This window comes from Trachymyrmex cornetzi, unplaced genomic scaffold (assembly GCF_001594075.2).
Source record: "Trachymyrmex cornetzi isolate Tcor2-1 unplaced genomic scaffold, Tcor1.1 scaffold4, whole genome shotgun sequence".
Taxonomy (NCBI): Eukaryota; Metazoa; Arthropoda; class Insecta; order Hymenoptera; family Formicidae; genus Trachymyrmex; species Trachymyrmex cornetzi.
Genome location: NW_017298743.1, coordinates 1,345,375 through 1,360,501, shown reverse-complemented (window position 1 = coordinate 1,360,501; position 15,127 = coordinate 1,345,375). Strand labels below are relative to the sequence as shown.

Genomic DNA, 15,127 nt, shown 5'->3' with positions numbered 1-15,127 from the left:
ATATATATATATATGTGTGTAATATACGTATATATATTATAAAAGATATATTTCAACTTCTATTATAAATAAGTAAAACTCGTTGCTTATAAAATGTAGTTGTGGTATAATTATTACACATTAACATGACATTTTCTAACCTTACAAATTTGATGCTCAATAGTTTCGATTTTTAGCTAATTGTGACGTTTTTTATTTGTATGTCTGCATTTTTAATGTATTCAAATGTAAATATAAGTCTTTTAGATCGAGAAAAGTTTTTATTTCCATATACTTACCGTTTTATTAGTCGTGGACTCTCAAACTTGCCACCATTTGCTATGTCATTTGCGCGAGATCTGTTTTCTGTAGTTGAACTAGTGCACATCGGTGCTTGCACTGCTTACACTTACTCAAGACCTAGTGCAACCAGTTCGGTGAACTCGTGCACTGAGTTCTGTTGCACTGGAACAAAAAACACCGTCGCTGACGCCATTTTGGGTACAGACAACACTTTAGTTTACACTTTTTGAACTAGTGCAACCAGTACAGGAACAGGAAACAAACCTGAAGACATAATATACAGATTGTATTTCATTAGAATTGTTTATGAATTAATACAGTATCATTCAAAATTTGAATTTTCTTTATATCAGTGTACGAATTTACTAGTATATTTTGTATAATATCTTATGTCATCTATAAGAATATATCACAGTTCTAATTACTTATTTGTACAAGGTGTCTCTCATTTGATGCTTCAAACGCAAATCTCAAATTATACATTATTTCAAAAAGTTATTGAAAAATAGATCTTACTTCGTTTTGAGAGAAATATTTTTTGATAGTCACAGTCCATCTCAAAGTGGATTTTCCTTTAACAATACGATTTCAAGGTACTTTTTTGAATGGACAGTTATACAGGTTTTTTTACATAAACTGATTCCCGTATCTTTCATATGAAAGTATTCGGATAGAGATGCTTCGGATAGAGAAGAATGATTAGTTCGAAATATTTTATACTTTGTTTTCGCACAGAGCAGTATATAATGAAATGTATTAATTTATGTTAAGAAGACACATAGATGCTTATTTATAAAAACATCCATTTTCCTTACATATTTTCTTTAAAACGACTATGTATTTGGTTTATTTAAATTTATTAATCTTATTGTACTGTTCTCTTAAAAATATTAAGAGACGATTATATATAAAAAATTTATAATTTACGTTATATTTAATATCAGATGTCGATATGTCCCATAATAAAATACAACATAAGTCGAAAGATATTGATATTTTGGTATTTCAATTTTAGTACTTTTATTTGCAAAGTAATTAGAGGAACCATATTATGTAAAAATATATTATTCCATTCAAAAAAATAAACGTCACTTTGGTATCTTGAAAACACGTTCACCTAGAGAAGATCTGTTATATTAAGAAAATTTGTCTTCTTTGAAACAAAGTCAGTTTTGCTTAAAATATATTTTAGAATATCGAATAGTCTGGGAGACAATTGCGCTCGAAATTTACAACGAGACGTCCTGTACGCGGAGAGTATTTTTTCTTAGAGTTAACCTTGAAAATATGATAGTCGTGGAACAACATTGTATTTCCAAAAATTTTTAATGTAAATCTTTCGCATTCATTAATAAATCAGTAAAAAATAAGAAAGCCTACATCTGCTGTTCGGATGCACAGAAAACACTTTATTAACTTATTTGTTACATTCTCTGTGAATGTAACAAAATGAATCAAATATTAACGTTTCAAACCTTCAATTTAGGTCCTTATAAATATCAAATATAAATCTAAATTATATAAATAATTAATGCAAATTCCAAAATGGTGATTCTCGATAATTTAGCTCGTTCTTTTTTATCCAAATGTCAAATTAGCTATGTAAAGAATAGCCAAATGATTATCAAAATGGGCTTTTTCATTTTTTACTGATATAGATTCTTTCGAGCCTCATTTTATATATTTGTTTATTAATAAAACTACAATAAAGTATAAAATATGATTAATTTTACTGAAGTGCATGGTAAAAATTTTTTTAATATTATATTGTAGCACAACTACCATATTTTTGGGGTAAATTTTAAAATGATAATATCTACTAGAATTCTTATTTTTACTAGAATAATTATATCAATCAGAATTCTAGTTATCTCAATTAGAATTGTAGTAGATTTAATTAAAAAATTCTAATTCGTCTATTTTCCACCACAATTACTATTTAATCCAACCAGACCATTTTTCTCAGTGTAAACATTTGGGGAGGGATGGGATATACCGACTAAGGGCACACAACTCTCCACATAAAACGAAGTCCACTTCATATATACATAGGAGGCGTACAACTTCCGCGTGGAAAGTCGGTCCACCTCATTCCACCCCCCCCCCCTCTCTATCCAGCTTAGAGTCATCGAATTTCCACGCAAAATGGGGAAATGACTATCGATTTTGATTGTTAATGACTTTTTAACGAAGTACGAGTTCTTCTTATGTTAGTCCTATGGTCTGCTAAATCTTTCTCATATGCTTGTAGTGCACACGCTGATTATTTAATTACCATGAGCATATGGAACCTACAATTTTAGCACAAATACCGGTAAGAAATTGGAGATTATTCAAAAACATGACCTTGACAACATACGTCAATGTCAAGGCCATCAGCAGTTGCTCCCCTTTTCTATATTTAATTTTATCTTTAATTTATTACAACTTAAATTAAAAACAATTCTTTACGCTCGTATAATTTACAATAAATTAATAAATAGTAAACTCAGATCAACAAATTAAACGAGCTATAATTAGATGTGACAAAGTAAAATTAATTTTTTCACAATTATAATTTTCCAACGATATGTTTCGACTATACTTAGTCCTCATCAGTCGCAGAAATATAATTACCCCATATATCAAAATTAAATTAACATATTATGAGAATTATTTCACCTTCGATTTACAATAGGCGGTATAACGTAACCATATTATATTTAGTCAAATTTGTCGAATAATAAACGAAGTAATAATGAGTCATGAATCCAACCAATTCATCGGTTAACAGTGAAAAAGGGCAGTCAATATGAGTAAAAGAAAATTTCCAGTAAATTATAGATGTAGCTTGATGTCAAATTATATAAGATAATTGTAATGTGCGTCCTTAATAAAATTGGCAGATAAAAATATTCATGAAGGCAATACAATCTAATTATATAATTATATAATATATCCGCGATTATATATGATCACTATGATAGATTTCATCATTGTTTTATTCTTCCTTAATACTTTAATTTTTCTTTAGCGATTCCATCTCCTGAGGCTACGGTCCACTTGGTGCTACGAATGCTTCGAAGCATTTTTTGATTGGTCAGTTAATAAAATTCTCTCTCTTTCTTCTGATTGGTCAATCAAAAGTTTCGAAACATTTGTAGCGTCAAGTGAACCGCACCCTAAATATTGATCGACGAGAATCAGGTTTGAAAAACTAAATCGTAATTTTTGTATAGTTATTTTTTCCTCTTTTACAGATTCAAAAATCCTTTTTCAGGATTAAAGTATACGCATTAATACGTGTTTATGCCGAGAACGACACAAAATTTTTCTTAAAATTTCAATTTCGAAATTTCTGGTCGTTCTCGGCATAAACTTCACCTCACAAACATGTATTAATACGTATACTTTAATCTTAATGAAAAAGGATCGAATCTATAAAAGAGACGAACAAAGCAATTGTTACACAAAAATTACGATTTAGTCGGTAATACAAGCGGCTATATAATTTCCTTAAGATATTCGTTTTCAAGCATTATTTGATCATTATGTTTGATTCTAGGAATTTGCAGCCGCGATAAATAAATTGGTACGAATATCATTATACCTATAATATATTATTTCACAGTAACGCAAACTAGTAAAATAAATAATTAATTAAAATTAAAATAATTAAAATTATTTAAAGATAAATTTATCGACAATTCAATTTAAGAACACACAATTAGAGATAAGTACCATCCTATAAGTGACAATTGACATATCTCTTTTTACATTTTTTCCAAAATGCTCATTTTTAAATGCTCATAGTTTAACTAACGAGATTCGGAAAATAATGACGTTCAAGCAATCAATTTCTTCATTCATAAGTTTCTCAAGAATGATAACTGATAATCTAATCGTAATGAAGAGACGTTACAAATTTCATTAAAATCCTTTTTCTGTTTAAGGAGCCATTCGAGTTTTACTAAAATAAATGCGACTAATCTTTCGCAATTATTTTCTTCTTAAACTCCATTTGATTTTCCGACTTAACTCTAGAAAACTTGCCGTAATCGACGCGTTTCCGCTGACCGTCGCCGCACGTAGATCGATATTTAATTAAAGGTGGATCGTAGGGAAAAAGGAAAACAGATAAGTGGAAGGAAGAAAAATGTGGAAAAGATTGGATAAATCTGGTGAACGTGAACTAAAAATGCATCCGGCCGTGTCCCGAGAAAATGCACGTCGAGCAATTCTATATCCCAGCTATTAAAGAAATCTATATATTCGTCCATTTCCAATAAAATCTATAAAATATCTGTTAGATACAAGTACGTTTTCGAAATATTGCACATTGAACCACGTTTGATATACCATCAATCTTCAGTTTAAATTTTTACAGTTGGATGACAACGGTAAAGAATAAAACATTTTTTTTTCATCAAAGTGGATGTGATTTTTGTTATTAGTTTCACACGTGAAAAAGGAATAATAAACTAAATTTTTTGTTAAAAACCTCAATTTATTATGGTATTTATCTGTAAAAGCAAAATGATTAATGATAATGTATTGCAATGCAGTATAAAAAACATAATATGTTATTATAATTTTATGCGTGCATGATTAGAATATAGCATAGCTTGATAATTTAATTAAAAAATGTTTAATTAATTATAATAAAAGTATGACACGTAATATATGCATTATATATTTAATATATATGTATTATACCTATACGTGTGTACAAAGCCTAAATAGAAACGGAATATTTAAGTATTATAATTACTGATAAATGAAATAAATTAATAAGGCTAACTCGTTTAACTGATATCAGAACACGCATACACTTCTGCAGCAAGTTTTTAAAATTAACAGAACCTTTGTGTGTTCAATAAAGAGAAAAGATCGTGCAGATTATTTTTTTAGTATCAATGTTATCAAACATCTTAAAAGCATCAGCCATCGGACAATTACACTCATCAATTCCAGACATTTCTACTCGGAGTGAAAAATGTAAAGCGCCGTTACAAAAACCGCATCCATCCACCAGTTGCATACGTTTACTACCGTTCGCTCGATAACAATAAAGCCTGCATAGAAGCAGAAAGAAACCTGTCTAAAGAGAGAGAGGAAATTCGAGAACGCGAAAAAGTGGGTCGTGAAAATTGGATGGGTGTGCCGAAAAATTGCGTTTGTAGAGAAAAATGCACAGCGAACCGTATGACATTCGCTTCCTAGGAATCATTCTCGATTGGTACCAAGTGCCCTTCAATCTAACGGGTGTCTGTGAACGAACCAACTGACGGACACTGAATGTGACCATTGACTGGATATATGATTCTTCGCGGAATGATTTACCACCTATGTGAATCGCAGCTGAGTCGTCCGCAAATTTGCACGCTTCGATCGTTTCATCGACCTTTCCTTTTGCGTCCCTTGTTACCGCGAAACCGTGTTCCCCGTACTTCAGATTGCCAGGCTTTCTCGCAGCGGACCCAAGAACTTTCGAAAGATTCTATTTGCGCGTGTTACGCGGAGGGAAGAATTTAGGTAGGTAAGTTATAAAGCGTTCATACTTCGATGTAAACGCTTTAGGAATCTCTCCCTTTCTATTCACATTCTTCCCACGCTGCAAATTTGCATTTTCTCCGCTTGTCATTTACTTCGATTACGATTATATAAAAAGTTGAAAATATCTTTTTTTTATCTTGTTTTATGCCAGAAACGATTGAGAAATATTTCTGCGTTATTCTTCGTAATTCCCATCACTCCGCGTGTCCATAAAATCTAATAAATTCGAATCAACCGCGTTCACTAAATTCACATAAAGCACTAAAAACTTTGACGATAACTGGAATGCGGTGGGAACTGAAAAGCGAGACTGGTTGCTAAAGAAAAGTTATACTAAGACGATCATACGTCTTCGTTAAATCTATGCCGCGCGCTTAGTCAACGCCGCGAGATACGCATCGGAGAGATTTCGCCTTTGAAGGAAGCACACTGACGTCTGTGTCCCCATGACTCTTCATGATATATCGTCACAGACACGCCATTTCCTACGCGCTACGACACCCACCCTCACGTTCTATGTTCACGTGTGTGGAACGCGCTCTAATCGCGGCCGCGATATTTATTGGCGGCCCCCTATTACGGAACTACGGAAGCGACAATTTGTCATGCCGCTGTATTAATTACGTAGCCTCCCTTATGCAGATAAGGGTGCTGGAAACAACCTGTTTGAATCGAAGCCGTCTCCGGTAAATTTTCAGATTAATTGCCGTCGAGCTAGTCAGTGTCTGTTTGCAATTAATAATACATACATATGTACAACCTTTGTTAAAACCCCTTCCTTCGGACCGAAGCTTTCTAACAAAGTTATATGGAAGGTCTTTCGAAAGGTTTTCGAGATTAACAAATTCAATTCTATATATCTTAGAATTATAAATTTCAAATTAAAAAAAATAGTCTTAAAAAAATTTTTTTTTAATCTAATTATCGTAAAACTTGGTGCCCTAAAAGTGTCAAATTTCGAAAAGGTAATAACCTTCTAACGAAGGTTGGATCTAGTATCACGGAGTTTATAATCAGAGTTTAAAAGCCACTTTAGATTAACTGTTTGCATGGCATTGATGAGCTTCAACTAAAATGAAAACTGGAACTTAATAATACTTCATAATTAAAAATTTCCTAAAACTATAAATTTTATGATAACCAAATCTTTCTTTTTCAAATTTTTGTTCGAAATATTGGACTATTTTCAATTTTTTAATCTTTACCTCTGATTCGATAAACCATTAACAAATTACCCCATAGGGCAAGTTTTAAAAAAAAATCGAACCAGTAATTCATAAAATAAAAGGGGATAATCCCAAATGGCTAATGGAGTTGTCAATTCACAAAAAGTAAATTGTCCTGCTTTATATATTCTGAGTAACATGATAAATAAAATCGCATTTCAAATAGCTTCATGTTTATATTATAACCGCATAAACATAGCTAAACATATGTGATCTTTAAAGGTATAAATATAATTCCAGCGTATTTAATGTTATAAATTATAAGCAAATCATATAAAATGATCATATAAAATATCGTGAGCATTGAATGAAATATTAAAACTTAATTAAATTAATGATTATGAAAGAATCCATGTCTGGTATTTACAATAAAATGTGATAGTAAAAATTATAGAAGAAAAGTCTTACTACTTTGTCACCCAAATTTCGCACGCGGCACGGTAGATATGCGGTTTGTCCCACAAATGCACTGACATTCGCTGCTGTCGGCTCGAAAATAGGCAGATCTTCCATCAAATCATTAGAGGCACCGTTTACATGCCGCTGCGAATCTTCATTGGATGTCACGCGTACGTGTGCTGACGCTAGAAAGAAAATAACGATCTGGTGAACATAACTTTCGATAATAATGTACAATATGTTTCTTAATATAATCTTATAAATTCTGCTATACGTAAAATTAATTTGTATTTATGTTACACTTTTGTTTGTAATTCTGTTGTTAGTGTATTTAATATTTTTAAAAAACGAAGAAGAAATGCTCGCATAAAATATTGTAAACATTTCTCTCATCCTAGATAATCTGTTCTTTGTGGATGAAAAATGTACATTTGTTGTACGTAAAATGAAATAAATGTATATTTGAAATTTTGCAAAAGTGAGATAGAAAATTTTAGTAGTCCAATGCAGCGACAAGTCTTTTGTTTCATAAAACGGTAATTAAAGATTATTTTATAAAATAAAATAACATTTTGTCTGCAATCATATTTCTTCTATCTGCGATCTGATTTCTACTGTTTCAGGTTTTCAAAAAATGTGGGAAAATTCAGGATTACTTTGCGACATTTTTATTACATTATCAAATAGATTTTTTACAAGATATTTTAGGAGAGAGAACAAAACTTCGCCCTCTAGATTGCACAAAGGATTAAAAACGTTAATTTTTTTTAAATCATAGAAGATGTGCTAATCTTATTCTGATGTGCAAAAAATGCGCAAAATTTTTTATCACATTAAAGAAGTCTATCTTTTTAATATGTTCGCGTTGTAATCACTTGTGCTGTGCGTCACAAAGAAGCGCATGAAATGTGTTCCACTCTCCATGAAACTTATATATGCGAATTTTGGACAGGAAACCAGCGCTCGCAGACATCTCCCACGAGAGTACAACTCTGAATCAGCTACGAGCGCGCGACTGCTGGATGTACTACTTACAAGATACCAAAATCCAAGTGCGTTATAACTGGCACAAGTAGCGAACTGGCGCCGAGCGAGCAAACTCAGCTCATTTCTTAAGCGTAATATGCTCTTCGACATTTCGGCAGAATATCTTATAGAACACAGTTATGCACTCTGCTTCATTGTATATGCTCGTTTGTATCTCCTTAGAATTCTGCCTGTCTTCAAGTTCGTCATGTAGTATAAAGAATAAAACATTCTCATTTATACCTTTCTTTATATTATTGTTCGTTTTATAAAGAATAATCCAGCTTTCGCGATAATACACGCTCTCGTCTTTATGACAAAAGACATTAAACGTGTGCAGCGAACGGTGAGCATTCATTTCATCGAGAACACGCTCGCACTAACAATTTTATTTTCTAAATTTTCGATAAAAGACATAGTTATTAAAAAAAGAGAACAAAAACTAGTTCGTGTTTGATTAATAACATGTTTTTATTGGATCGCCTGCAGAACTGATTGAGTTTAATAAAAGAGATTGTTTGACTCTATTTGTAAAAACATGTTTTGTTAAACTGGATTAGAGACTTTTCATTTTTATTATGAGCACTTGTACCTGCTTGTAAATATTTTCATATTTCGAGTTCTCTTGATACGTAACTACAATTTAACGATGGATGAAAAGCATAATTGAACCATATATAATATCTCTAAATAAACAAATTTTTTTGTTATTTTTATAAAAACTTTTTTTACGTACATTTTGTATTGTTTTTCTTTACGTATCGCTGAGTATATAAATTTATATTTGTTGATTTTGTAGTGCAATATATACGTATACATTGATTCCAAAGTTAAAACTCGAAAATCTAATTGCAGTACGACTCGTAGGAGATGATGTACGATTTATGAAGAAGGGACGAGTATTCCTTATGCTTTAATTCACACACGTTTTAGCATCTATTTGCTTCACGTGTGCGAGTGGCACTGGAATAAATTCGATTCGCATACATTCCTCTCTTTCTCTCCCTCTCTCTCTCTCTCTCTCTCTCTCTCTCGCAACCCATCGAATTTATTTCAAATATGCATGTCACGTAGAATAGTAACACGTACTACAGGAGTCGCGCGAAAGCCAAACTTTTGAACGATTTCGATTTTGGGAGATTATAAAGGGCATACATTATTCACACAAATTGTATAGAATAACCGCAAACATTATTTCACAATCATAACAATATGATTTATTAGCTAGCTTGTTGATTATGGTATAAAAGACTTATATTATAATTAACATTTTTTATTTGAGTCGCGTAAATTTAAATATTTTTCGATATATCCAGCGAAATTTCCGTACAATATTACGTAAAATAATCATGCTTTAAATCCAATATTAAAATTGAGATTTTCTCTTCTTTAATTATATAACTTTTAAGTTAATACAGTTATAAAACCTTAGAAAAGTTATTACTCTGACTTATTACAGCTTTCTAGCTTTTTGATATTTCCGTTGGCTGTCTGAACACATGTTGCATAAAGTCTTCGAAGTTTCCGAATAAACATCATTCAAATGGCTGCCGGGTTATACGTCGTATCGTTCTCCGTATACCTTTGGAACAGTTAGTATATTCTCCATCATCATCAATCATCATCAGACCGAACGACGATACTCATTGGCGGTTGACAGGGATTGATCCGAAAGGAAAGTTCGTAATAGAAACTGGCTGACTGTGAGTCCATTAATACAAGAAAAAGAAAACTGAATGAAATAAACATATGTTAAAATTGTTGTTCTCTTTAAAAATTTAATCCTCGCATTTAGTTATCTTATCAGTTACAGTCGGAATTGTTTTTACTATTTTATTTAATCCAATCATCAATGTTATGACAAATTTTTTTTTATGTCGGCTATCTTAGTTGTACAGTATTTCTGTAAATTTGTCAAACACTACACAAAATTCTGAGAAAAAAGTATTTTTTATTTGTAATTATATAATTGTATAATAAAATGATTATAGCTAAAAGATTCATTTTTATAGTTATTATTGTATGTTATAATGTTAATAATAATTATTATTAACATTAGATATATTCTATTAAATACATATATGTATAGTTGGGCATAAAAAATGATTATGAATTACAATGAAATTAAATAATAATTGCATTCTTTTTTCTCAATATATTTACAATAAGAAATTATTTTCCATCTAACAATCCGCAAAATAAAAGATCTTTGCTATAAAGTAAATTGCAAAATTCTACAAATCTAATTTTTTTTATTTCAATTTACTGCGATATTGCCCAACTACTATTATCCACTTCTTCCGGCAGCAATGTCCCGATTGAGAATGAAAAAAATATTACCGTGACCCCAAAAAGACAAACGCCTGTCAATCATCGTCGTATCGTCCCTCTTTTGACCCTAGCGCGCATGCAATCTGATAAATTTAATTGGATGAATCTGCGTGCGGTGCAAGGGTAAATCCACGTACGGTGAATGCGGGGTGGAAACGCGGATTGCTATCGAATTATCAAACGAATCTGCCCAGAACAACCCGTTGACATCGTATAACTCGTTGAGCTGGCCATTTCATATAACCAACATCCGCTCCAAAAACCTGCGATATTCTTTTTCAATCTCAAAGCATATGACGGTACGCTTATCACATCTGTGCATAATCTTTTACGCTATCACCTGACGTGTCCGAAACTTCTGCTTAAAAATTGAAAACTTAAAATGATTTATTGCACCGCTTTGAGTATCGAAAAAATGTAGCAAAAAATAATTTATAATTGTTTGCTTGATTTTATTATATATATTTAATATTTAATTTATTTAATTAAAGACTGAATACTATTTTTTACATATTTTAGTACATTTTGAATATTATAAGATAAATATCATATGAAGATCGTTGTTTTAAAAGATGCATGAACATAATACCAAACAGTAGCATACCAATGAGATTTACAAGTCGAAGTTAATATTGACGTAGTTTATATGAACATCTTCGCTTGGTTTCCTCGAGAATCGGGAGTAAATATTAGTTTGGTTCCATCACTACTTCTCCCTCCCATCCCTCTTCTGGTGCGATAACGCCCGTATACATACCCCACCCTACTAGCGTTATACAAATGACCAACACTCCACCCCTTCATGCCTTCACCCCACAGTAAAGTCCTGCCACAGATCCTGATAACTCGAGATTAATTGACAAAAAGCTACCGTCACAAATAAGGATGATTACATGAAAATCGTCCGGTGTCGCCATTATCGCGGTCTCTACCACTTCCAATGGTTCTTCCGATACGGAAATCGGGAGGAGGAAGACATTAAATTAACTCCTAACTTGTTTAGAATTAATATTTACATTAAAGAAATAAGACAATTACTCTTTAAAATAATATAGATGATTATATTCTGAAAAACACAAATTAATAGTATAAATACTATTTATAATTTCTCACTCAACAATATAAATGTAACGTAACGGATATTGCGCATAACAATGTTATATTGCTAAGTAAAAAATTATAACATTAATGTAATATTATTTTTGTGGAAAACGAATTAGGTATGTTATATTATAAAACTAACAATTTCTTTTGATGTAAAATACATAATCCCCTATGAAATCTCTTCTTCCATTGTGTCATATACAATATTAAATAAGGAAATTCCAGAGCAAATGCATGAACCGTATCAACATACTCGCGGAACAATTTCCATTCTGGTTTTCCTTAGGCAAATACGTTAGAGTATTTTCACGTCTGATTATGACCGTCCGTTTCCACTTGTCTCGCGAGCTATCACAGGCGCCACCTCTGCAAATGTCCTTGCAACCCCTGCATGAATAGTCACTTCTGCTCTCGTCACTCTTTTTTATCCCAAGGGTTTTTTTTTCGCTTACAGAATTTTCGTAATATTATAAACTCCCCGCGCGTAAATGTGCCGTAAACTAAGATTGCCGCTTTTCTCCATCATCATTGTCGTTCCTGTGGTCGGTAGTATTTTTCTTCGTAAAACGTCAGAGGGCATACTTCTTTTTAAAAGATCGGGAAAGAAACTGCCCACATATACGATCTACGTTTTTATCGGCACTAAAGACGTCTGGTCACGCCAGACGCATTATATCACGCCCGATGATCGTAAATTCGGCCGAGACGTCATCGCGTTAATAATTAAGTGAATGCATTCATGCTTTTTGTACGTGCCGCTGTATTTATGAATTTTATTCCCATTTTAGCTATATCGTTATTTAATGATTGACATCTCAGTGCTCGAATAAGCGCAGATAAGAATAAATGCATTCGCAGAAACGTACTGTCATATCGAGCGAATATTTTTATACTGCTCAATAGCTAAAAGCATATGATGAACGAAGTACATTGAGACTCACTTCATTTTACAGTCAATACAATAATTAATTATTTTGCAGCCGCACTTTGATTTAAAGCTCGTTCTTTTGCATACGCAAAATATGTATATTTACTTAAACGGATAAATAGTAATATTTAATTTAATAAATCGCCAAAAGAGAAATTAATCTTCTTGAAATATTTGTAATGTCTTATAAAATAAATATAATATGTACAATATATAAATGTAAATATTTATAAATTTATCCTGTGTGTGTATGTGTGTGTCATTCGGAAAATTTAAATTATCGTTTTACCTCGAACTATTATTTTGCTAAATAAACGCGAATGCGCTTGTCACTGAGGGAATTAATATAATTTCTTATTGCTTCTGTATTTCATCTGAAGGGCGATAAATCGAGATAAGAAATTGCTGTCTCCCGAGGGACAATACATTTTCGTAAACTCTCGTGTGAAGTCACAATTACTATAGAAGACTAACATAACGTTCCACAAATTGCCACGCGCTAAATCTTCTTGGACTACTTCCTTCCAGATCCCACTTTCCTTACGAAGTTCCTAATTCGCGTGTTCGAGCGACCGACATTTTTATTTCTTGGAAGTATTATCTCGGTTTTCCTCTGGCATATTTCTTCCAGGCGCGCTTCTTTTCTCGCGCTCGGTTTCTTAACGCGGATGACGTGCAGCATTCTGAGATCTGTACGCCCGAGCAAAAACAAATTTTTATCCAACTAACGAATAAAGGATAGCATCCCTAAAATTCGTATCTGGAATGCACGTGCATGCGGAAATCAGTTTTAACATCTGGGATACGAAAAGATATCTCCGAATTAAAGAATAGTTTTGCAAAGCTTCGTATTCAAATTTAAACACTTGCAGAAAACTCATTTGGACAATCTTTCAATGCAAACTTAGGCCCGTTTTCACAATATGGTTACTTAAAGGTTACCAAGAAATTCATTCATTGGTAACCTTTTACACTGAGAAAAAAATGCTGTTGATTCAATTAAAGTCTGTATTACGAGCTGTCACTAATATAAGTGATCAATTCATGTATATTTTTATTGACGTAAAGGCATAAATTATTATTTCAATAATCAAGGCCTTTATGCAATAAAAATATACATGAATTAATTACTTATGTTAATGACAGCCCATAATATAGACTTTAATTGAATCAACAGCATTTTTTTCTCAGTGTATCTTTAATATATTATAAAAACGGAGCTTAGGGGCCAATTCTGTAACTCTTAACGACGGTCGTTGATGTCGTTGCGCAGATATTATGTAGAGTAAAAAAGCTGCGCAATGACATCAACGACTGTCGTTAAGAGTTATAGAATCGGCCCCTTAATCAGGCAGACATTTAGAAGTTCTGTTTTAGGCTTACAATGATTGTAAGCATCATTTGTCTTTGTTTAACATTTGATAGATAACGAGAATGAACTTACATCGTATAAGCGTGAAAACGGAACATAGCCTTGATCTAACTAGATGAATAATGATTAATATGCTCAAATTGTTTCGTTTTATTAAATCGTAGTTTAAATATATTGCTCCTGTTGTTTTACGAGCGCAACAACGAGCGAAACAACGAATGCTAGTATTTCACGTCCGTCTGTATCGTAATGCACACATGCAGACGAACGCAAGTGCGAGCAGTATAAGCGGGACGACCTCCATGTTTCATTCAAAATGCACTTAGATAAACACGTACGCAAACCCCGCACCCTCGACGGAGAACAAATCTCTTTGCCGTATAGGTGCAGGAAAAAAGACGAGGGACAAGGACGCGGAAAACAAGAAAACTGCGTAACTCTGAAATTATCCAGTGACACGTTGACACAGTGGCGTACTGCCACAGAGCCCTTCCGCACACCAACACCGCCGCATCGAAGATGCGTCTACGATGTGGCGACTGGCAGTATGACCGCAGTTTACGAGCGTTGCGGCGAAAATATACGGTCCTCGCAGTGGTCTAGCGCGACCGTAAACTTTCGTCCTCCATTGTTTCGAGCGGGAAAGGCAGAAAAGGCCGCGGGCTGGAACCGTCCGGTTCAAGGGATGCACAGCACGTCCCGACACTCCCGACGCGCAAGATTAACGACGAGATTATTTCATAGTTTCGCGGGCAGGCCCGCCACTGAAATGATGCCGGCCTGTTTTGCGAGTTCGACGACGATGTTCGGATTCGGTAGAATTTACGATGTGGCATGTCCAACGGGAAATCCAAGCTGAGAATGGGACTTTGATGCAGCTGAAGAATAATAACCATAAGGGAAAAAGAAGAGAAGAGAATTGAT

The 15,127-nt window shown here is 33.0% G+C and overlaps 1 protein-coding gene across 1 annotated transcript in view; it reads right to left on the bottom strand.

Annotated features, from left to right (window-relative positions):
* Positions 1 to 15,127, bottom strand: part of LOC108764179 (peroxidasin) — a 143,537-nt gene that overhangs the window by 88,073 nt on the left and 40,337 nt on the right. Inside the window, exon 2 of the mRNA XM_018512273.1 lies at positions 7,452 to 7,627. Coding sequence (XP_018367775.1) covers positions 7,452 to 7,627 — 176 coding nt within the window. The remainder of the gene's footprint in view (positions 1 to 7,451; positions 7,628 to 15,127) is intronic.